We start from the raw sequence: 23,014 nt of genomic DNA, 5'->3' as shown, positions 1-23,014 counted from the left end.
ATTGAAAAAGATGTGTCTCTAATCACCAAAAAGCCATCCCTGTCTCCTATTCACACAGGGGCAAAAGCCTGTTTTCCATAGCAACTTTGTTTTTTGTTTGGGTTTTGTTTTTTTAATAGAATATTCTTTCTTGAGGTAGGGAATATATCTTAGTTGGTAGAGTGCTTGCCTGACATTCATGGAGTCCTGCACCACACCAACAATGTATGGTGTGGTGCCGGTAATCTCAAGGCTGGAGACTTGAAGCAGGAATCAAAAGTTGAAAGTTATCTTCTGCTAACTAAGGAATTTGAGGTCAGCCTCAGATGCATGAGACCCCTGTCAAAACAACAATAAACAACACTTCACCTTTCTCATGAATATATTTTGAAAACAGAAATAGTGCTCTAGACTTTAAAAATTTTGGAGTCAGTGGGATGGCTCAACAGATAAAGGCACTTGATAACCAGAAAGTAGTGGGAAGAGAGAACCAGCACACATGCCATGGTGAGCTCCCATGTGCACATGTTTAATAAAAAGTACATAATTCAATGTAATAAAACAACTTAAACACTCCTTTGTTGCTACTTTTCCTGCAAGAATGTAGGAATTCAATCTTGTGATGCTTTAAAGTTGAGCAGTTTACAAGTTGTTTTGGTAATAAATGCAAATCTGGCAGAGAGGACAGAACATCTGAAATAGTTCTCTTTTGTTGTAGGTTATAGCACTCCAACTGCCCCGCAGGCGTACAGCCAGCCTGTGCAGGGATATGGCACTGGGACTTATGACAGCACCACTGCTACAGTCACCACAACGCAGGCCTCTTACGCAGCTCAGACTGCATATGGCACCCAGCCTGCCTACCCCACCTATGGCCAGCAGCCAACAGCCACCGCACCTACCAGGTAAGGTCATAGTTGTTGATTCCTCTGCTGCATCGGCTTTGACTTTTAAGGAAAGGGTGATTCTGTACACTGGGACCGTTCATGACATCGGTAGCTCTTCACACTCACTAGGTATTGGCTGTTGTCAGCGTTTCCAGAGCGCTGAAGCACAGCGCGCAGGTATTCGGATGGTGCTGTCTGAGGGCCAGAAGTGAAGAGTGTCGTGTCATTTGCCTGGTTTCATTCAGAACCTAGCTTTGGCAGGTGGGGGAAGCGGTTTTGCTTTTCTAAACCCAAGAAAACTGAGTGTATATTTCCCCACATTGTTCAACAACCAATAGAATTATACTTTTGAGTACTTAATCTTTAGCTTAATGATATTGTAAATTGTTAACCACATTTTTTTAAGGAAATACGTCGTAGTTGATGGTACATAGTGGAACAGGTGCACTTGAGTCGAGAAGTACCGTATACCCCGATTTTGTCAGTAAAGGATATTTCCTTATCTGGGAAGGCCAAGGGTTACTACTTCAATTGAAGAAGTTGACAAGATTTCCTCAATACTATATAGTGGTTTGGTAACCAAAAATGGACATAAAAATTTATAGCTGGGTACCCAGCTATGTGGTAAATATTAAGAGTCCATTAAAGTTCTTACTCCATGGCTGGTTAGTAGATAAGTGATATATACTATTACTTAACAGAGGATTTCAGGTCTTTACTTTAGACAATGCACTTAGGTGGCTTCTGCATACAGTCTTGAAGGAACACAGGATTCTGATTTGAAAGAAGACTATAGGGAATAAACAAGATCACCTTGTAACCTAGACTTTTTATCTGCTGTAGAGGTAAGAAATTAGCTCTGGCAAACTCTCAAAATTACTTCTAAAGTGCAGTGAGTAATCAGAGCCACTTGAAGTTAATATCCACTAAGCTATAGCCTGTACAGTAATTCTATTTACTGGCCGATTCCTAGAAGGCCCCACTCTAGGTACTGGGGAGTTGGGTTAGGTACTGGAGAATTGTATTAGCTATACAAAGTCCCGTGTGATGCTCTCATGCAGTGGTGTATATCTAAGCCACAGGTCTTCATCATGTATAAGTGGGGTTTTCGTAAGTCACTGATTGTATCCCCCTTACCTCCACCTTAGTTTTCTGAGCTGACGACCAGTTATAATTTTATAAGCTGATTCATCTCAGTGAGGAAACAGTACTTCTGCATCTGCTTTAGTTCACCTGCTGATTTGGGCTTTGCTTGAAGTAGCCCTAGCTTAACTTTGCCACTGTCTTCCTCTGAATTGGTTGGGCTACAAGGAAGTGGGGATTCCTGAGCTATTTCTGTGAAGTTGGGATTGATTTTATCATTTAATGAGGGTATTTGCTAGTTAGTGTGAGCACGGGTAGAAGCATCCACATCCCCATCTTCTGGAGACTGTTGTATAGCAAGGTTAAGTTCATTTACAGCAGGCCAAGACAGGAAGTGTCTCTTCTTGTCTCTTTCTAATAAATGAGTGAACCCACAGATATCAAAATGTATAAACCTTAAAATTATTCTAAGCTTGAGTTTGCATTGTCAAATTTCTTGTCTTCAGAAGTTCACTTTTGAAAAAGTGTTTTCTTCCTCCCTCCTCCTAGTACTTGTTCATTTAGGCAACACAAGCTGATGTGCTTAGTAGCTGTTAATACAGAACAAATTAAAAAAAAAAATGCTAACTCCCTTAGTGTTTTCTTCCAGCAAATACTAATGGATGATACCGGATTTCATTTACTTTATTTTCAAGCTTGGTCTTTTCATGTTGCTCAGAGAATTGGGGGGTTCTTATGTAGGGGTTGTGTGGGTTGTTAACTGTGGGGTTCTTACGTAGGGGTTGTGTGGGTTGTTAAAACTAAGTCTTACTGTTTTATCTCTCCTTTTAGACCACAGGATGGTAACAAGCCTGCTGAGACTAGTCAACCTCAATCTAGCACAGGGGGTTATAACCAACCCAGCCTAGGATATGGACAGAGTAACTACAGCTATCCCCAGGTACCTGGGAGCTACCCAATGCAGCCAGTCACCGCACCTCCATCTTATCCTCCTACCAGGTTAGTCTCATTTTTTGTGGCCGCTGAATTAGTGATAATAAGACACATATTCTCTTTTCAGGTTGTTGACTTGCTAGCATTGGCTTCCTTTTTTTTGTTTTGTTTTGTTTTTCGAGACAGGGTTTCTCGGTATAGCTCTGGCTGTCCTGGAACTCAATTTGTAGACCAGGCTGGCCTCGAACTCAGAAATCCGCCTGCCTCTGCCTCCCAAGTGCTGGGATTAAAGGCATGCGCCACCACTGCCCAGCTTAGCGCTTCCTTGGATAAGATTTGTTTTCTGACTTGCCCATAGTTGACCACATACCTAGTTAATAGTCACACCTCAGCCTTGGATTCCCATAGCAGTGCTTGGGATCTAGCTAATAACTGTTCTCTAAATACCGACCGCAAAACTTCAGTTTTGGTCTTATAACTAACTTAAAAGTATGAGAAACAGAACTGTTTGGAGCCATTGGCACAGAACCATAGCAATTACTCCTCAAACACAGGCACCATGGGCAAAGTGAAGGGCAAGACCTCCCTACTACTGTTTGTAGTGCTGGGGAGGGAATCTGGGCTCTTGTTCATTGCTGGGAAAGGACTTTGCCTATGAAGTACTCCAGCTCAAGTTTCCTTGTCCTTCATTTTCTGTCTTAACCATTGTAGCTTCAATGTTCAATTTTAGTTTAGAAAGCTGCAAGTTTTCTGAGCTGTGTCTCATTTGAAGTAAGTTTCAAATGAATTGACAAAATTGTTTTAAAAGGTTAGTTTAATTGGCTATAATATAAAATAGTTTCTGTTTGCATCTGTTTTAGGGTTTCTAGTCCTGCACAAAACATCATAACTAAGAAGCAAGTAGGGGAGGAAAGGGTTTATTCGGCTTACACTTACTTTGCTGTTCATCACCAAGGAAGTCAGAACTGGAACTCACACAGCGCAGGAAACTGGAGGCCGGAGCTGATGCAGAGGCCATGGAGGGGTGCTGCTTACTGGATTGCTTCCCCTGGTTTGCTCAGCTTGCTTTCTTACAGAACCCACAATAGGCTGGGCCCTCCCCTCTTGATCACTAATTGAGAAAATGTCTTACAGCTGGGTCTCATGGAGGCATTTCCTCAATGGAGGCTTCTTTTGTTTTGTTAAGATTATTTTATTTATATGAGTGCACTCTGTCTTCAGACATACCAGAAGAGAGCATACAGGTTGTGGGCCATCATGTGGTTGCTAGGAATTAAATTCAGGACCTCTGGAAGAGGAGCCATCTCTCCAACCCCATAGACTGAATCTTGACAGGTGTGGAGAGGTGTGACAAATACTTAGTTTAGTAGAACATATTTATGGTTCATTGAGAGTCCCATTGTGTCCCTACTCCAGCCAGGGTTATTCTGTGTGGTCCTGACTGTCCTAAAACTCAATCTAGATATTTAGGACAGGCTGGCCCTGAACCCAGGGATCTGTCTGCCTCTTGGGAGACAAGAGTCCTGGGATTAAAGCCTTGCCTTGCCACTACACCCAGCTAAGAGTCTTTAAGGTTTATTTTTAGTAGTATGTGGAGGTACATAGATTACCTGCTGGGTAGTTTTACAGAGACCTAACATCTTTTATACAGTATCCTAAGGTCTCTTACCAGTCTCGTCTTTATTCCTAGATTTCCAAGGATCAAATATGTTTGTTTGAAAGGTTGAAACTATAGCAAAGCGATTTTGAGTCTGAAAGAAAATGTCATTTTTGGAGTGGCATACTTAATATGCTCATGTTTACACTCTATTACCAAGCAGGTATTCCTCAGAAAGTCATAGTCATAACTCAACCTATTAGACGGCTGAAATAGAACACTTGCCTAGTGTGTGAGGCTCTAAGTTGGAGCCTCAGAACTACAAAAAGAAAAGAAGGTGTTCTGGGAACTAAATACCTCACTTGACTCTTCTTCCTCCTCACTTTCCGTGTCTTTTCATTAGTCATCTCTTAAGTGCACATGTACATAGTCTGCCCTTCTGAACTGTATTTGTCTTAAATGTATTTGAAAAACGTTTTAAGTAGGAGCTCTGAACCACAACTCAATGTTCACATGGGTTCTTTTCATTTTCTCTTTTACATTTAAAGCTTTATTATTGGAAATAAATCCAAAAGTGTTGCCAGACAGTGTTGCACACCTGTAATCCAGCACACGGGAAACTGAGGCAGAAGAGTTGTGTGCAGGTGGACAGTCAGCCTGGGCTACATGTAGTGAGACCCTCTCAATGAAAGTAAAAAGAAAGTAATTGTTAGGATGCCTGTGAATGTCTCATATTCTTGGCAGAAATAACATGATTTTTCTCCTTCCTGAAGATTCTGTTTTTTTCTTTCAGCTACTCCTCTTCACAGCCGACTAGTTACGATCAGAGCAGTTACTCTCAGCAGAACACCTATGGGCAGCCGAGCAGCTATGGACAACAGAGTAGCTATGGTCAACAAAGCAGCTATGGGCAGCAGCCTCCTACTAGTTACCCCCCTCAGACTGGATCCTACAGCCAGGCTCCAAGTCAATATAGCCAACAGAGCAGCAGCTACGGGCAGCAGAGTGAGTTGCTAAGAGAGAAAACTAAGTATGAGTGATTTTGCTTGGAGTTTGTGAGACTGGGGAATGCTTGTTACCACTGTTTGCTTCTGGAGTCTAGAGTGTGAGTGTGCACTATAACATCCTATCCTGCATGATAGTCTGAATGCCCAAGTAGGGGCTCTGTCAGCAGGGTGGGCGCTCTGCAGTGAGTAGGGCTGGCATTCTTTAAGACCTGCCTTAATTAAACATTAAGAGAAAGTGATAGCTATAGAGGGCTACTGTGGATTTTGATAACCAAGTAAAAACTGTGTTTTGATTTTGTGTAACTGAGTGAGCAAAGGGAGTCCTGCTCACAGAGCACTAGCGAGCACACCCCCAACCCCCAGTGCTTATCCTTACATTTGGAAAAGTGACTAAAAACCCAAAAGTATCTCAGTCACTATTTAATTTCTGCCTCAATTGTTGCACTTTTAAATTTGAATTTCATCAGCCAGGCATGATGGCGCAGCATTTGCAGTGAGGTTCCGACTCTTAAGGCTCTTAAGGGTGTGTGTGTGTGTGTGTGTGTGTGTGTGTGTGTGTGTGTGTGTTGTTTTATTTGTTGCTGGGATGACTAGTTACAATTCCGCCCTTTGTACGCCAGAGCCCTAGGTAACTTGGCACTCACTGCTTTTGGTGTTGAGAGTGCAAAGAAGCTGCTTTTGGAGACATCTGAAGCACAGAAACTTACAAATATATTTTCCCAGAAGAAAAATCCTTTGGAAGTAGTTTTATAGCCTGGCCATACAAGGCCTTGATAAGCCAACAGTTCTTACAGAGAGAGAGCCTGTGATAGAAATACTTTGAGCATAGTGCTTATGTTGAAAGCTCCATGAGTCCAGGAGAAAGGGTGTCAGGCATTGGTGTGAATGCTGGTCCGTGGCTTACAGATGTGACTCTTTCCTCAGGTTCATTCCGACAGGACCACCCCAGTAGCATGGGTGTTTATGGGCAGGAGTCTGGAGGATTTTCCGGACCAGGAGAGAACCGGAGCTTGAGTGGCCCTGATAACCGGGGCAGGGGAAGAGGGGGATTTGATCGTGGAGGCATGAGCAGAGGTGGGCGGGGAGGAGGACGCGGTGGACTGGGGTAAGAGCAAAACCTTTTCTCCTTTTATCTAATTTTGTTTCATCCATAGGATTTTCAATGGAAAGAAGGGACTGAAAGACATAAGAAATTTATCCCACATTTCCATGGACAATCTATTGCGGTCAAGCTATCTCCTAAAACATGGAAATGTCATTTAAGTGGCAGTTTGCTTTTTTCCCTGCCAGTAACCATTGTTGGGCTGGGGTGAACAAAGAATGGCTTTGAAACTAGAGCTTTCAGTCCCCTTCATGGTTTTCAGAGGTGAGAGCCTCTTTGGGTAATAGATTTGGGATGGAACACACACAACCCTTCTAATAACCCTAGCTTTTAACTAATGTCCTGAACGGTTGTCTTGAAATACCTGGTGTATGTACTGCAGAAAAGGAATGCAGCTGTTTTCCAATGTTTGTACCCAGATTTGTTGATCATGATGAAGACTGACTGACCTCATGACCCTTAAACCATGGCCTGAGGCGCCCCGATGTGTAGTTAAGTTAGAGCTGAGAACAACCGTAATAGCCTTGTTACAGAGTAATGTATATGAATATAGCATCGCTCGCTATTGGAGATTTTAAAAGTCTAAATTGGTTTGACCATTGTGATTGATGGAACAATCTGGTTTAGAAAACTGTTTAGATCAGAACCATGACCCCGCTGCCTCTGCCTCCCCTTCCCTCCCCTCCACCCCTCTTCCCTTTCTGGTGTCTGTACTTTGATGAAGGTGAAGTATGATGTTGGTGGTTAACATAATCAGATTTAGTCAATGTGTGTGTTCTGTCCCTATATAAACTAGTAAAACAAAGTTATGCAGAATGTTGTAGTGAGTATACATTTGATTAACTGTTAAAGAAAAACTAGCAATTCTTTTTTATAGAACAAACTTCAACACAGATTAAGTTGACCTATTCATTTATTAGTAAATTTCTGTACTACTGAAAGTTAGTATTTTGTTTATTCTGCATAACTTTAATAAAGTCTCCAGTGAAATCTTTATTGGAAAAAAGTGTTTATAAAAATACATGCAAATTTTTATGAATAATTTTTGACAATGTAAAATTGGTCTTCAGATTTGGAGAATATCATTCCATTAATAAAGGTTTCACGTCTTTATGGATTTTTAAAAATAGACATAGACACTTGAAATTACTATCATCACGTCTCAAATCACCTAGAATTCTTAGTATTTTTCAATTGCAAAAGCAATTTGAAGTTTATTCATCTTAATACTCCAGAAGTGATGATTCTACCGACTTTGTTAGATTGCTATTAGAGGGGCCCTTGTTTGTGGATGAGAAGTCTCTCCTGGAGCCATAGAAGAGACCATGGCCTACCCCATAGGATTTTAACAGAACTGTGAAGCAGTCTGTTGGATCCTGTGAGGACAGGACACTGGGCAGTCCCCTTTCCCTTTTTTTATTGTGGTGATGGTTTTCAGTGTCTGCTGCAGGTAAGGCGCTCAATGTTGTTAACATGCCCTTTTTCATTGCCTCAGTGTTTGATATTTTTCATTGGCTGTTAAACGTGGAAACTTTTTAACATGCTTTGTCGCATTTATATGCTACAGGTTACAAAGTGAGAGCCTTGTATACACTTCAATACTTAAAAAGTACCCGTACTCAGTACTCAGCCGGCAGCATAATGAAAAGTGGGACTAGACACGGTGTCCATATGGAGAGGAAAAATATACATAGAATATTTTAAACAAAATGTATTCATTGTATAAATGGAATCCTTCTGTAACTTTGGTAACTGCATACTTGTTGTTTGGTAATGAACCAGAGGAGGTATAATACTCTAGAATTGTGTAACATTAAAGTGTAAACTTTGTGTTTAAAGAGAGAGAGAGCATTTTATGGTGTGTACTTTTAACAAGGAGTAAAGCTGCATGCAACAGCTTGGACTGTGTATCTAGGTATTAAAGGTGCAATACTGGTTAGGAGAGAGCCTCAGGGCTGCCGACTGGGGAGCTGCCTCTATTCACTACTAGAAAAGACTGCCTTCCCCTCCCTCCCCCTCAAAAAAGGCCACAATCTATTCCCTCTCCTCTGTGTATAGTATGTATATTGCCGTAGTCTTAACTGGTATGTCTATAAAGTTGCACCCCCAGTCCGCTGAGCCTTGGTATTTATTGTAAATTCTCCTTTCACAGTAACTATTAAATCCATTAGGGCCCTGGACTGTATGGCTTTATGCTGAAGATTGGCTGGATGCGTCCTCTGATGTGTGTTGTAGACATTTAATGTGATTGTCTCCTGCTTGATTATACTGTGACTTGCTAGGAAGCCTGAGGCCTCATTTGGCTGTCCCTTGGGAGAGGTTGAGGGTGCACCTTTATGAACATGGAAGGGTTCATCACAGCAACTGTCTCTGCCTTCTTGTTTCTACACCAAGTTCACCTGGTGTTCCAGCTGATTTGGGGGGATGTTTGGGATCTAGGGTGGTTTTTTTTTTTCTTTCCTTCCTTAATTTGCCAAGTATTGCACTATTAATACCAGCCCCTGACATGAAAGAAACCAACCACACTGGTGTGTACAATCAGACAAGCAAGGTTGTATATTAAGGAAATTTGAGCAAGCTGCCCTGAAGAAAGGCATAGTGACAAGATGAGAGAGATGCATTGTTTGGAGATGTGTTTAGCCAGTGCCCTTCTTCCCCACGAGCCCTGCCAAGGCTCAGAGCGGTACTGGCTTTTAAAGGGAAAGGCCTTCATTTCTTCGTTTATCCCCCCAGCAGCGCTGGAGAGCGAGGTGGCTTCAATAAGCCTGGTGGTAAGTTTTTGAGTATTACCATGGATAGTGTTTAAAAAAAATACAGTCAGTTTTTCTAGAAAACTATATAGTTTTTACTAGTTTCATAAGTGGTTTAAAAATGATCTATACAAAAGAGACTAATGGGTACTGCCGGCATTGTCTTAGGGGTAATAAGGTTAACCTATGGTTACAAAACAAAGGGTAACTTCAAGTATTGAGCAACTGCTTCTATAATATGGGGGAGAGTACAGCTTTAATTTGGTTTATGTGGAGGAAAGGTTTTGAATTTAATTTAACACTAATTTGGCACATGAAGCATTGAGAGTGTATTTGGTTAATGGTTTAGAAACAAACGAGCAAAGGGAAAAAAAACCCTAGCAAACTTCACAAACGCTAAAGGGCCACTGCTCCATCTTAGCAGTGCGGGTCATTTTGAATTAATGAGTCCCCATCAAATGGTGGTGTAGTAGATAGCTGTGTGTGTTTGTAAGGTTTGTAGCTTGCAAGGCTTGCACTAATAATATTTTATATGATCTTTCCTGGTTGGCAGGACCCATGGATGAAGGACCAGATCTTGATCTAGGTAACTTTTTAAGTTCTTGAACTTTGTACTGTGCTGTTTTGAATAAATGCTATAGAAGCAAGGGTTCAGCAGCTCAGCGGACTGATTCCAGCACACTGACCCCTTCTTATATCAGTATAATGGGTGGTTGGTTCTCTTGCCTTTGTGATGAATACAGTTTGATAATAATGTCCGATTGGTTAAGAAGCCCCTATTATTATCTAGGCCTGATGGGACATGTCTGAGAGGTTGAAAAGAGGATGAGGAGTTTGAGGCCAGCCTATCTCCAAAGAAGAAGCCACTATTAATTCGGGGCAGTAATTCTGTTTTATCTAATTTTCTCTGGAAGGCCTTCCTATAGATCCCGATGAAGACTCTGACAACAGTGCAATTTATGTGCAAGGATTAAATGACAATGTGACTCTGGATGATCTGGCAGACTTCTTTAAGCAGTGTGGGGTTGTCAAGGTGAGTGATAGTGGTCAGGTGATCCCACAGAACGTATCTGAGAACTGTATGACTGTTTTGTTGACCAGTGATGGAGGGCGCACTTGCCTAGTATGCATAAGGTCAGTAAGGCTGCAAAAATAAAGAGTTCCTCCCCTTGTTAATTGGGTTGTTATTGTTGTTTATTTTTTTGAGACAAGATCTCATGCATTCTGGCTTGACTCAACCATATAGCAGAAAATGACCCCTCCCCACCCCCAAACACTGCTTTTACAGTCTCGCGCTACCACACCCAATTTTAGCCAGGTTTTGTAGGTGAAAAATGCTAAGCAGCTGATGATTGTGTTACTGAGTCTACTGTTCTCTGTACTTGTAAATGAACTTACCTGCTGTGAAGGAAAGAAACGTAGGTTTTTCTTAATATTCCCCTGAATACTTAGGAACTTGGAGACTTTTTTTCCAAATTATCACTTACGGATTTATTTCTCAGGATAAGGGTTGAGGCTTTGCCAGGGGTGGTAATGTCTGCCATTGATGCCAGCACAGAGGGAGGGAATAAAAAGGAAAAGGAGTGGAGCTTTAGGAGTTCTGTTTTGTTTTGTTTTGTTTGAGAAAGGGACTCATTGTGTAGCTCTACCTGGCCTGGAACTTACAGAGATCCCGCCTACTTCTTCTGCTTCTGTGTATTGGTACCACACCTGACTATTGTTGATTTGATCACACATCTTTCTTTTTTCTCTTTTTTAAAAAGATTTATTTATTTATTATATGTAAGTACCCTGTAGCTGTCTTCAGACACCCCAGAAGAGGGTGTCAGATCTCGTTATAGGTGGTTGTGAGCCACCATGTGGATGCTGGGATTTGAACCCAGGACCTTCAGAAGAGCAGTCAGTGCTCTTAACCGCTGAGCCATCTCTCCAGCCCCTTGGTCACACATCTTTTGTTGGCTTGTTTTCCTTTCCCCTGTTCACAGGCTTGTTGTGACATTTTGTTGAAAGGTTTACCTGCGTCTCCATACCCAGGAAGTCTGGTTCTTCTGCTTTTTTGCTTTAAATTGCTTTTAAAATTCCATATGTTTGTGTGAACATGTGGGAGGGTATGCATGATCTACATACAGGGTACCTCTGGAGGTCAGAGGGCAACTTCTGCGAGTCTGGTCTTCCCCAGTATGGGATCCATGCATTGATGTAAGTGGCAGGTGTCTGACCAGTCCTCTTTACACAGCTGCTGTCCACTCTTTGCAGTACAGGTTAACAGAGTCTATAATGCAATTTGAGAATAAATAATGTTTTCTGATATTAAGGCCTTGAAGGTGTACAGTTAAAATTATACTTTATGTGTCTCCGAGATATGTCTGTACCACATGGGTGTAGACATGCAAGGAGGCCAGAAGAGGGTGTCAGATGTCGTAAAACTGGAGCTCCAGGCATTCATAAAGTCTGACCTCAGTGTCGTAGACTGAACATAGGTCCTCTGCTAGAATAGCAAGTGTTGTGTAAGATCTTTCTCTGCCTGTTTGTGCGTGCACACACATTCACCATTAATGATTGTTGCCTCGCATACACACTGGGTGAAAGAAAAACCCCAAGTTCCTATGCTTGTATTTTATATTTAAGATGTTGATTATTGACTGGGTATGGTGTGCATACCTTTAATCCCAGAACTCAGGAGACAGAGGCAAGTAGATCTCTGAGTTGAGGACAGCCTGGTCTATAAAGCAAGTTCCAAGACATAAGCCAGGGCCACACAGGAAAATCTTTTTTTTTTTTTTTTTTTTAAAGATTTATTTATTATATGTAAGCACACTGCAGCTGTCTTCAGACACTCCAGAAGAGGGCGTCAGGTCTTGTTACAGATGGTTGTGAGCCACCATGTGGTTGCTGGGATTTGAACTCCAGACCTTCGGAAGAGCAGTAGGGTGCTCTTACCCACTGAGCCATCTCACCAGCCCCGGAAAATCTTATTAAATTTTATTTTTGTCTATTTATTTATTTATTTTTGGTTTTTCAAGACAGGGTTTCTCTGTAGCCCTGGCTGTCCGGGAACTCACTCTGTAGACCAGGCTGGCCTCGAACTCAGAAATCCGCCTGCCTCTGCCTCCCGAGTGCTGGGATTAAAGGCGTGTGCCGCCACGCCCAGCTCTATTACATGTTTAAAAAGTGAATCTTAATGCATATATGGAGATCAAGGGACAACTTGCACATCAGTTCCACTATGTTGGAGATCCAACTCAGGTTGTAGGCTTGGCAGCTTCTTTACCTACTAGGCTGTATTGGCAGCCTCTGTGTGTGCAAGGCCTTGTAACTTAACTTGTAACTTTAGCTGACCTTAAACTTAACTCTCTTCCTATAATGGCCTTGCTCTAAAGTTAATCTTTCTACTCCTGCATCTCAAATGCTGGGGTTATGTGCTTGAGCTACCATGTCCAGCTGGTTTTGGGTGGTTTTCACTGGGGGAAGGGGGCTGTTTGTTTGGAGGGTTTAAGATTTATTTATTCTGTATATCTGCCTGCATGTATGTCTGCAGGTCAGAAGAGGGCAGCAGATCTCTTTATAGATGGTTCTGAGCCTTCCTGTGGTTGCAGGGAATTGAACTTGGAACCTCAGGAAAAGCAGCCAGTACTCTTAACCTCTGATCCATTTCTCCAGCCCTTGTTTGGTTTTTCAAGATAGGATTTCTCTCTGTGGCCCTGACTGTCTTGAAACTCAGGTTCTCCTTGTCTTTACCTTCTGGGTGCTGGGGTTAAAAATGTGTCCCAAGCAGAGCAGTGGTGGCCCGTGCCTTTAATCCCAGCACTTGGAAGGCAGAAGCAGGTGGATTTCTGAGTTCAAGGCCAGCCTGGTCTACAGAGTGAGCTCCAGGACAGCCAGGGCTACACAGAGAAACCTTGTCTTGAAAAACCAAAAAAAAAAAAAAAAAAAGTCCCAGCATCACTGAGCCACTTGTTTTTACTTTGTTTCATTTGGGAGGCAGAGGATTGTGGAGGGAGAGAGACAGACTCATGCATTATAGTTCTCGTATCAGTTGGGTATACTCTGGTTAAGTCAGGAATTTGCCATAAAGTGTGTTTTTTGTTTGTTTGTTTGCTTATTATTTAATAAAGATTTGTGGGACTGGAGAGGTTGCATAGGGCCCTGGTAAGGGCATTGGATGCTTTACCAAAGGACCTGGATTCCCAGTACTACATGACAGCTCACAATTGTCAGTAACTTCAATTCCAAGAGATACAACACATAAATGTTGTATAGACACACATGTTGGCAGAATGCTCGTTCCCAAAAATAGAGATTTTAAATACATGTCCTTATTCATATGGGGCTGGATAGATGATGGTTCAGCAGTTATAAAGCACTTGCTGTTCTCAAGCGAGGGTCTCAATACAGCCTTCTGCAACCGCAGTTCTGGGGAGTCTGATGCCCTCTTCTGGCTTCTATTGATATTGCACACATGTGCACATTGATGTATGCAAGGGTTTTTGGTTTTGTTGTTGTTGTTGTTGTTGTTGTTTTTATAAGATTTATTTACGGGGGCTGGAGAGATGGCTCAGTGGTTAAGAGCACTGACTGCTCTTCCAAAGTTCCTGAGTTCAAATTCCAGCAACCACATGGTGGCTCACAACCATCCACAGTGTACTTACATCTACTTATTATATATAAGTACACTGTAGCTGTTTTCAGACACATCGGAAGAGGGCATCAGGTCTCATTACAGATGGTTGTGAGCCACTATGTGGTTGATGGGATTTTTATTTTTTATTTATTTACTTATTGGTTTTGGATTTCTGAGACAGGGTTTCTCTGTGTAGACCAGGCTGGCCTCAAACTCAGAAATCTACCTGCCTCTGCCTCCCAAGTGCTGGGATTTAAAGGCGTGAGCCACCACTGCCTGGCAAAGATAAGTATTTCTTTAAAAAGGTGTTTCCTTGGGGGCAAATAGCTGGCTCAGACACTGAGAATACTAACTGCTCTTTCAGAAGTCATGAGTTCAAGTCCCAGCACTCCATAGTGGCTCCACAACTGTGTGTAATTGTAGTCTCATGGGACAGATGACCCACTTGTGTACAGATAGCTGTACCTGCAGATAAAACATCCACATACATAAAATAAATATTTATAAAAGACATGTCCTTATTTATATGACTAGTTTGCGATATTCTTTTCTGTCACAATTTTTTAATGATATTGATTGATACATGTATAATTTTAGGGGTTTATTTATGTTCTAAATAGATTTTTTTAAATTAGATATTTTCTATATTTACACCTCAAATGCCTTCCCCTTTCCTAGTTTCCCCTCCAAAAATCCCCGAATTTTAGGTTTTTTTGAGGTGGTAGTTCGCTCCCTGTGACCCAGTCAGCCCTGAGATCAGTGATGGTCTTCTACCTCGCCCTCTGAGTACTAGCAGTGCACGCATGAGCAACTGTAACTATGCCCAGCTTGCCTCAAGATAGCAGTACTGGAGAGATGGCTTAGTACTGAGGAGCACTTGTTCTTTTTTTTTTTTTCTGGTTGTGATGTTTATCTTTTTTTTTTTTTTTTTTTTCTTTCCATTTTTTATTAGGTATTTAGCTCATTTACATTTCCAATGCTATACCAAAAGTCCCCCATACCCACCCACCCGCACTTGTTCTTTCCGGTGATCCCGGTTCATTTTCCAGGATCTTCATGGTGGCCACCCAGGGGATCAGACATCTTGGTCTCTGGATGCTCAAAAAGAGTCACGTAATTTTTTGTTTTTAAGTCTTCATGTTAACTGTCAAAGACTGCTTAATAAGATAAAGTGCTTGCCAGCAAGCTTCACAACAGAGTATTCGCATCACTTTTCAAAATGGCTTTTGAGCCCTATAAAGAGCACTCTACTACTACTAGATACACGTATAAGCCTGAATAGATTGGACATTGTTCATATGTGTGCTTGTTGGACAGTGTGGTTTCTAAATTCAAGCCAATCACAAATAAGCCATCTTTCTAACTCTTGGAGTGAATCAAGGGTTTGTGAGTATTCACAGCCAAAGGGCTTTGGGGGTTTTGTTTTGTTGTCTTTTTATTCTGTTTTTAGTGACCTGTTCATGCTAGTTAGGGGCTATTTCAATAAAGTGTATCCCTGGAGTGACTTCCTTTAGAATAGTTACATCTCCTGGCTTGACTGCGATGCCTCTTTGGGTACATAATGAATGTGGTCCTGCTTCACAAGTACCAAGACCAGGAATAGGGCCCATGTTGCCTGCTTTTGGTTCTTTAATGAACACATCTGAGGTGTGGAGTTTAAATAAATACCTATTTGTTGTAGAAGCTGAGAAACTAAATCACACACAATTCTGATCTCCTGGGGAAGACTTGACCTTTAATATAATAAACTGTCTGTGGCATGAGACTGCCATTTGGGGGTTGACCTTAGTTGGCCTAGGGATAGATGTACCTTTTGAGCATAAAGTTGTGGACCACCACACTCTGTGTGACTGACAGCCTTTTGACAATTTGGGGTACTTGGGAACTACTATAAGCTTTAAGCTCATGTTACAGTCACATCTTAATTGTTGCTTTATGTATAGATGAACAAGAGAACTGGACAACCCATGATCCATATCTACCTGGATAAGGAGACAGGAAAGCCTAAAGGGGACGCCACAGTGTCCTATGAAGATCCACCAACTGCAAAGGCTGCCGTGGAATGGTTTGATGGTAGGTTGTGCTCTTTGTCACTCTGGATTCTGCTCACTTAGGCACATTTAAGAACTTAGAATGGTTTCATGTGTCACCTTCTAAGAAAGAAACAATCGTGCTAACACACCATTGCTTCTAGAAACGGGAGGCGTGTGCTTTCCTCTTCCTGAGGGAATTCAGAAGGGGGGAATTGAGAGCTGAAACAGTAAGATCCGCTCCAGGAGCAGGTTGCTCACAGTGTGCCCTTCTATTGTTAAAGCTCACAGACATTGGCCCTTGGTCAGGATAGTTCTTTATTATGTGTTTGAGTGCATAGCCCCCATGCCTCTGCTGCAGGTACTTGTCTGAGCATGCCATACATAGTAAGGGCAGAAACCCCTTCCAAAGACACATAACAGGAATGGATGGCACCATGAGAGTTGTGTGCTATACAAGTGCTCTACCACTGAGTTTTATCCCTGGGCCTTTGATGGTTTTTGCTTTTTTTGTTTGTTTGTTTTTTTGGTGTTTGGTTTTTGTTTGGTTGGTTTTGTTTTTTTGAGACAGGGTTTCTCTGTATAGCCCTGACTGTCCTGGAACTCACTCTGTAGACCAGGCTGGCCTCGAACTCAGAAATCCGCCTGCCTCTGCCTGGTTGCAGAGGTGCGCCACCACGCCCGGCTGATGTTTTTTAAGTAAAGATTTTATTATGTGGGCAGGCTGATTTTTAAACCTGACAGTCCTGCAAAATTCTAGAATTACAGGAATGTAGTTTAACATCTTTTATTCTCATCTCAGCAGTGAAGTTGTTTTGTTTGTTTCATTTTCTTTCTGCTTGTGTAAGAATCTCATGTAGTCCAGGCTGACTCAAACTCCATCTGTAGCTAGTACTGACCTTTGAGCTTCCTGATCCTCCAGTCTACTGCTGCTTCCCAAATGTGGAGATTATAGTCCTAGGCTAATTGGCTGCCATGCTCGGTTTTATGTGGTGCTGGGGATTGAACCCAAGCCTTTGGCCGTGTTAAACAAGCCTACCAACTGTGATACTTTCCCAGCCAGACCAGGAAAGAGCCTGGAGGTTGTGAGGGGCCAGGTTTCATGCTTCGGGAAGTCTGGAGTTGAGTAAGGTGGAGTCTGCTGAAAAGTGACTGCTCAGAGAGGGATGTTTGGAGTGTGAGGCTCACTGATGCTCTCTAATCTTTTTCCAGGGAAAGATTTTCAAGGAAGCAAACTTAAAGTGTCTCTTGCCCGAAAGAAGCCTCCAATGAACAGCATGCGGGGAGGCATGCCACCTCGTGAGGGCAGGGGGATGCCACCACCACTTCGTGGAGGTATTAGGCACTTTGTTTTAGCTATTGTGCTGTTATGTTAAACGGGGTTGGGTTGGGTTGGTTTTGGTTTTTTTCCCTTGAGAAACTTAGTTGAATAATAAACAAAGAAAAGGTATGTAAAATTGATACTAGGCCATTGAAAGCCAACACTGCATTAATAATATGGGTTAACTAGTTAGAGGGAGTGGAAGCTCTAGAGAACATCTGCCCAGATGTCAATTTCCTTCTATGAAAATGCCATAGTTGGAGGCTACATGAAATGACGCAGAAAGAATAGTGTGTGGATAGCACTGTGAGTTTACAGGAGAGGGCACCATGACAAAGCTGCTATAGAGAGGTGATGAACTGTTTGTTATTGCAGGTCCTGGTGGCCCAGGAGGCCCTGGAGGACCCATGGGTCGCATGGGAGGCCGTGGAGGAGACAGAGGGGGCTTCCCTCCAAGAGGGCCCCGAGGCTCCAGAGGAAACCCCTCTGGAGGAGGAAATGTCCAGCACCGAGCTGGAGACTGGCAGTGTCCCAATCCGTATGTACTTCTCCCAGCAGATTGCGTGCTAGTGATGACACCCTCTTCCCACTCTGGGACGGGACGGGACGGGACGGGACGGGACGGGGGGGGGGGGGGGGGGGGGGACACACACTCAGCACTGACTGCTTCTGGAGGTTCAGGACGGCCTGGGGTTGTCTGCAGGTCCTTGTGCTTTGTGCCTGAAACTCCATAACTGTGTAGAGTGTGGTGTGAATCTCCACCTTTCTCAGTTCTCTTGGTGATTTCTATTGTGATATAACTTTATTCAGGGGCTGTGGAAACCAGAACTTCGCTTGGAGAACAGAATGCAACCAGTGTAAGGCCCCTAAGCCCGAGGGCTTCCTCCCGCCACCCTTTCCACCTCCGGGTAGGTACAGGTTTTCTGGAGCACTTCAGCTTCCTGGTGATTGAGTAGTGTCTGCTCTAGGAGAAGGATTAGCAGATCTACCACAGCAGGTCTTCAGTCTCGGCTTTTACTCCTGACTCACCTGTCACTCTTGTCTCTGCCTTAGGTGGTGATCGTGGACGAGGTGGCCCTGGTGGCATGCGAGGAGGAAGAGGAGGACTCATGGACCGTGGTGGTCCTGGAGGAATGTTCAGAGGTGGCAGAGGTGGAGACAGAGGAGGCTTCCGAGGTGGCCGTGGAATGGACCGAGGTGGCTTTGGTGGAGGAAGACGAGGTGGTCCTGGGGGGCCTCCTGGACCTTTAATGGAACAGATGGGAGGAAGAAGAGGCGGACGTGGAGGACCTGGGAAAATGGATAAGTATGTGGTGGGAGAGCACTGCCCCTTCCCAACCTCTGCTGCAGTGAGTCCTGGGGTGTCTGGGGTCTCTCACAGGGTTTTCTGTCCTTTCTCATTTTGACCTAAGGGTCCCTTTGCTTTGCAGAGGCGAGCACCGTCAGGAACGCAGAGACCGGCCCTACTAGAGACCTGCAGAGCTGCATTGACGACCAGATTTATTTTTTAAACCAGAAAATGTTTTAAATTTATAATTCCATATTTATAATGTTGGCGACAACATTATGATTATTCCTTGTCTGTACTTTAGTATTTTCACCATTTGTGAAGAAACATTAAAACAAGTTAAATAGTAGTGTGCTGAGTTTTTTTTTGTTGTTGTTGTTTTTTGATTTGTTCTTTTTTTTTTCCTTTTTAAGATGGTTGTTTTAAGACTTAACAATGGGAACCCCTTGTGAGCATGCTCAGTATCATTGTGGAGAACCAAGAGGGCCTCTAATTGTAACAATGTTCATGGTTGTGATTTTTTTTTTTAAATAAAATTCCAAATGTTTATAAACTGTCATCCTCCTCCTCTGTTCTCGTGTATGTCCAGTTCTTTCCAGCCCTCGCTAGATGGGAGCAGAAGCTTGTGATGCCCTCGAAGATGCCCACTGGAAACCTGTGCTCGCATCTCCAGCTCTTGGCTTTACTGGGTCATTTGTTCCCTTCCAGAAGGCTCTGAGATGACTTATCATCATTCCAACTCCCACTATCTGAATTCACAGGATCGCCCTGTGCCTTTGCTGGGATAGCAGACCTGATCGTGTCCTCTGCAGTGCCAAGTGGTCACTCTAGTCCTTTGCTGCCTTCTTCCGGACTTCAAAATGGGGCTTTCCCACCCAGCTCATTTATTTATTTGGTCTTTTCGAGACAGAAACCTCTGTGTAGCCCTGGCTGTCCTGGAACTCACTCTGTAGGCCAGGCTGGCCTCGAACTCAGAGATCCGCCTGCCTCTGCCTCCCAATTGCTGGGATTAAAGGCATGAGCCACCACTGCCCAGTTTATTTTTTGTTTTTTAAGAGGGCTTTTCTTTGTAATCTCTGTTGTCCTGGAACTTGCTCTGTAGACCAGGTTAGCCTCACAGAGTGGGCCCACCCTGTGCTTTTAACTCAATTGGCACCCTTCTTCCAAGAGCTGCCTCTGCTTCAGTATGCCAGGAAGTAGGGCTTGGTTCTGTCACAGCAAGTAACTATTAATACCCCACACCAGCCTCCATCTTAGTTTATCTGTCCATTTCTAGTAATTATAAGGCTATGACCACCCACAAACGAACTTGACTCCCTTTCCCCATCCTTGCCGTTTTTTTCAGAGGCCAGAGCACTTTCAGGACACTGGACACAAGACCTTCATTGGTTCCCCAGCATGCCTGAGTGAACTATCAAGACCTCTGATCTCAACTATTGTCTCACCACAACCCTGCTCTTCCTTTTATCACTGCAGTCAAGCCCCACGGGACAGCACCATCTACACACAGTTGTGGGGCCTAAAGTCATTGCCACCAGGCTTCTTCTACCAGCCACTATGTCAAATGTCCTCACATGTTAACTCCAAACACCTGCTTGGAGAGAGGTCAAAGAACTTGCGCATACTCGAGTGTGGTAGTGCACACTTGATTCCCAGCACTCAGGAGATTGCAAATAGGATTGCAAAATTGAGGTCACAGACTTCCAAATACTGAGAACTGGAGCACTTGCCTAAGGGTGGATCAGTGCTTGATCGCCCAGGCAGTGTAGAAGCCATCCTAAGGCTGGTGGATGCCTCGAGGGAGGGAAAGGACGACAGCAAATAAATTTAAAGCATAATTTTATGGCCCTACAGCACAGGCCTTTATGTGGGAAGAGGTTCACTGAGTGCCCCTCTTTACTTCAGTACAATCAGGGTCCAGGGCAGCAGCTGGCCACTCTGCCATCCCATTCTGCCTTGTAGGGGTGTGGGGGCAGCACTCAAGTGGACTGCGTTGAACCTTCTGCTTTGTTCTGGCAGGGCACTGGACAAAGTCCACAGCTAACAGCATTCTGAAACTTGTGAATTTGATAGGTCCTAGACTGGGCTCTGCTCACATACAAATAGTTGTCTCTGCTCTTGGATCTATAAGTATCCAGGATTCTAGTACATCAGTGAGGTCTGCATTACTGTCATGTCAGGAAATCCCATACTAGAGGCTACAGTATGGAATAAGACTCAAACAGGCCCCAGATCAAGGGACTAGATTTGTCTTTGTTACTCTTCAGAAGTAGTAGTAGACATGTCTCCATCACCAGGCCACCCGGAGTTGAACTGATAACTAGTATTTTGACAATTATGATGTGATAACTACAGTTCCATTTTACAGATGAAGTCACTGAGGCTTAGGGAGATTAAGCATGGTACCTAGTTTTTGTGTAAGAGTTTCATATTGAAACATTCTATCCCATCCTTTATGAAGCTCTTTAAAAAGGAAAGTAGACAACTCAAAATGGCTTCAGGAAGTCCCTGGAACAGACCAGATTCACTAGGCCCCAACTTGCCAGGATAAGTAGAGCCAAGCTGCAAAGAAAACTCTCAGACAAGCCAAGTTTTAAAGGAGACTCTTGTTTTTGTTTTTTGTTTTTTTTCGAGACAGGGACGGTCTCTCTGTGTAGCCTTGGCTGTCCTGGAACTCACTCTGTAGACCAGGCTGGCCTCGAACTCAGAAATCCTCCTGACTCTGCCTCCCGAGTGAAAGGAGACTCTTGAGACCAGAGCAGCTGCCTGGAAGAGAGTTTTAGACCAACTGAGGCACCTAGAAAGGACATTCCAGAACCTGTTGAGCTGCCTGCAGGCTATGATCAGGTTCCCATCTTTGGGAGCTGTCACTCATGCTTGGGTGGGCCTTTGGTGATGCTGCTGTTTGAGCCATGTCTGTTCTTGTAACTCCAATAAAAATTGGGCTTTTGTGGTTTCAGTCCTTTGGTCTGTTGTGGGTTCCCTATCAGGAGTGCACAGACTTGTGTGTGACATCTCCCCCAGGAAGTTTGTCAGACAACACTGGTGACCAACAGAGCTTAGATTCAGTCTTCTATGTCCAGAACACTGAAGCACAGTGAGGTGGCTATAAGTAGGGGTCAAATTCCTGCAGAGCTGCTGATGGCAATGGTACCTTAACCTCCCCAGTCCTCAGCTTCCCTAGATCTACAAAACCATCATATGAGGCTGGATAAGGGAACCTGCCACCATGCCACAATACCCAGGATCCCACATGGTGAAAGGCAGAACAAACTCCCAAAAGTTTGCCTTGCCTACATACCTTGACACAGACACACACTCACTAAACAGATGTAATAAAAAGTATCGGTGTATCAGATTATTTTGAAGATGATTGCTGGGTATGACGGTTCATTACTGCTTGTTCCAGGACAAGTCATTTCTCAATTCCTTCACTTAGAATTCAGTCTCCATAGCCAATTCTTCAGGACTTCACTCCCTGCTAGGTGTTATTTTTTTTTTTTTTTTTGTTTAACAACTCCGTGTCCACAATGTTCACCCCCAAACCTGGGATTTCTCCCTCATCTATACTCACACACTCACCTCACTAACATACATCATCAGTTTTCAACAGGCAGTCAAGATCCAGCATCCCCTCTCCCCATTCAACCTAAACCACTTGCCTCCCTCAGAGGCTTCCCTGACCCTGACCCTGACGCTGCAACAACAGCAGTTACAGGAGCCCTTATGGCTGCTACGTCAGCCTCTCCTAAATTCCTCCTTAGAGAGAGGCCTGGGATCCCAACAGAGAGAGCACACCATGAGTTCAAAGCCAGCTCAGGCTACATAGCAGAACTCTGTAAAAGTAATGACATGGTGGAACATTCCTTTAATCCCAGCACTCAGGCGGCAGAGACAGGCAGATCTCTATGACTTTTGAGGCCAGCCTGGTCTATATAGGGAGTTCCAGGCCAGCCTGGTCTACATAGTGAGATCCTGCCTCAAAACCACAACAAACTCCAACAATAATAATTTAATAATAATTAACAAATAAACCGGGGGCTGGGGAGATGGCTCAGTGGTTAAGAGCACCAACTGCTCTTCCGAAGATCCGGAGTTCAAATCCCAGCAACCACATGGTGGCTCACAACCATCCGTAACAAAATCTGATGCCCTCTTCTGGAGTATCTGAGGACAGCTACAGTGAACTTACATATAATAAATAAATCTTTAAAAAAAAACAAACAAATAAACCTCTCTTCCATGACCTTTGAAAAGCATGGTCCACAAGGCCCTAATGTTTCACCACTTCAGCCTTGCAAACCTACCCATTTTTCTTTCCTTCTTCCTTCCTTTCCTTTTTTTGAGATAGGCTTCCTCAGTGTGAAAAACTTTCCCTCTAGATGACTCTCAGCTTCCTCCGTCGCCTCCTTCCTT

The 23,014-nt window shown here is 43.5% G+C and overlaps 1 protein-coding gene across 19 annotated transcripts in view; it reads left to right on the top strand.

Annotated features, from left to right (window-relative positions):
* The window catches only part of Ewsr1 (Ewing sarcoma breakpoint region 1), a 29,421-nt gene extending 10,264 nt beyond the window's left edge, over positions 1 to 19,157 (top strand). For 4 of the 19 annotated variants that reach the window (NM_007968.4, NM_001362615.1, NM_001362614.1 and 1 more), the window contains 13 exons: positions 698 to 884; positions 2,781 to 2,948; positions 5,273 to 5,484; positions 6,411 to 6,591; positions 9,325 to 9,359; positions 9,892 to 9,924; positions 10,253 to 10,371; positions 15,903 to 16,032; positions 17,202 to 17,324; positions 17,686 to 17,848; positions 18,121 to 18,218; positions 18,364 to 18,616; positions 18,741 to 19,157. In NM_007968.4, coding sequence (NP_031994.2) covers positions 698 to 884; positions 2,781 to 2,948; positions 5,273 to 5,484; positions 6,411 to 6,591; positions 9,325 to 9,359; positions 9,892 to 9,924; positions 10,253 to 10,371; positions 15,903 to 16,032; positions 17,202 to 17,324; positions 17,686 to 17,848; positions 18,121 to 18,218; positions 18,364 to 18,616; positions 18,741 to 18,780 — 1,742 coding nt within the window. In that variant the 3' untranslated portion in view covers positions 18,781 to 19,157. Of the gene's footprint in view, positions 1 to 697; positions 885 to 2,780; positions 2,949 to 5,272; positions 5,485 to 6,410; positions 9,698 to 9,891; positions 9,925 to 10,252; positions 10,372 to 15,902; positions 16,033 to 17,201; positions 17,325 to 17,685; positions 17,849 to 18,120; positions 18,219 to 18,363; positions 18,617 to 18,722 lie in introns of those variants that run through there. The other 15 variants (XM_017314255.2, XM_006514509.2, XM_006514510.3 and 12 more) reach the window with 9 other exon arrangements.
* The last annotated feature ends 3,857 nt before the right edge of the window (positions 19,158 to 23,014 follow it).

This window comes from Mus musculus, chromosome 11 (genome assembly GCF_000001635.26).
Source record: "Mus musculus strain C57BL/6J chromosome 11, GRCm38.p6 C57BL/6J".
Lineage (NCBI taxonomy): Eukaryota > Metazoa > Chordata > Mammalia > Rodentia > Muridae > Mus > Mus musculus.
Note: the sequence above shows the minus strand (reverse complement) of the source record. Positions and strands in the feature narration are given on the sequence as shown.